Source organism: Pygoscelis adeliae, unplaced genomic scaffold (genome assembly GCF_000699105.1).
Source record: "Pygoscelis adeliae isolate BGI_AS28 unplaced genomic scaffold, ASM69910v1 Scaffold72, whole genome shotgun sequence".
NCBI lineage: Eukaryota > Metazoa > Chordata > Aves > Sphenisciformes > Spheniscidae > Pygoscelis > Pygoscelis adeliae.
Genome location: NW_008824286.1, coordinates 1,129,296 through 1,130,558, shown reverse-complemented (window position 1 = coordinate 1,130,558; position 1,263 = coordinate 1,129,296). Strand labels below are relative to the sequence as shown.

Below are 1,263 nucleotides of genomic sequence, written 5' to 3'. Positions count from 1 at the left end.
CAATCTAAACCTCCCCTGGTGCAACTTGAGGCCATTTCCTCTCGTCCTTTCGCCAGTTACTTGGGAGAAGAGACTGACCCCCACCTCGCTACAGCCTCCTTTCAGGTAGTTGTAGAGAGCAATGAGGTCTCTCCTCAGCCTCCTTTTCTCCAGGCTAAACAACCCCAGCTCCCTCAGCCGCTCCTCATAAGACTTGTTCTCCACACCCCACTGGGTGATCCACTTGAGCTGCGGTGACTTCTGCAGGGGAGCACTGGGAATGTGGTCAGCGGGACTGGCAGGTCAGGAGGAGCACCACCAGTGTGGAATTTAGTCCAAATTAATCTGTGTTTCATGTTATTTTATACAAGACCCGAAAGTGATAGCAAACTGGGGCTTAATTTGGTCTTATCTGTCACCAAGCTCTCCCAGATCCTGACGTCTCGGTCAGATTTCTACCGGTACCATGGGGAACGTGCGTTTTCCCTGAGCTGGTCTCTCCCCTGCCTCAGCACCACTGAGCTGTAAACCTGGAGGCAGCCACTGGGACTGACCCAGGAGGGCCAGCGCTTCGCAGAGCAGGTTCAGGGCTCAGGTGAAAAGAAAAAAAAAAAACCAAAAAGAGGCATCAGGCGTGTTCAAGACAGGGCTCAGCTTATCTGCTACCCGGGAAGTGCCCCCAGCTGCTTGGCTGTCCCGGCTGGAGAGCATCCCCCAGGCAGGGGAGAGGCCCCGCAGCGCTGCCAGCACACACAACCAAACCGGCCAAGGGAAACAGGTCTCACCCTGGTTTGAAAAACACAATTTAGGTCACCCCCAGGCCAGTCTTCTGCTCTGGAGGGAGCCAAGGCACCTGCTCCCCGCACTGCTCCTGCCCTCTGCAGAACGCCCGGAGCAGGAGCGTGGGACTGTGGGGGTCCCGCAGCCCCCCAGGCCAGCCGCACGGCCCCCCCTCACCTGGGAAGAGCATGGTGGTCAGCAGCTCTGGGGACTCCAGCAAGCTGATGATGGCCCGCTGGAAAGTCTTGCTGCAGCTGGACTGCAAGTGGCTGTAAAACGGTGTGCAGGGTCAGGAGGGTGCAGGGCTTGTGCGTGCCTCGTGGCTGCAGGAGAGTGGCTGTGCGCCGGGATCCCTGCCCACGCACGGGGACAGGGCTGGCTTTTGCACCACCCAGGGCAGGACATCCACTCCTGCCCTGCTCCCCAAATCCTTTATCAGGGTGTTCACCCCCTTCCGCTGCAGACGGCCCCAGGGGTGCACTGGGCCGAGCAGTCAGCGGCAGG

At 59.2% G+C, this 1,263-nt stretch overlaps 1 protein-coding gene across 1 annotated transcript in view; it reads right to left on the bottom strand.

Moving 5' to 3' along the window:
- Positions 1-289: 289 nt before the first annotated feature.
- Positions 290-1,263, bottom strand: part of NECAB3 (N-terminal EF-hand calcium binding protein 3) — a 27,850-nt gene continuing 26,876 nt past the window's right edge. Inside the window, exons 12-13 of the mRNA XM_009318687.1 lie at positions 937-1,028; positions 290-569 (exon numbers count right to left, since the gene is read on the bottom strand). Of these exons, the coding sequence (XP_009316962.1) occupies positions 427-569; positions 937-1,028 (235 nt within the window). The 3' untranslated portion in view covers positions 290-426. The remainder of the gene's footprint in view (positions 570-936; positions 1,029-1,263) is intronic.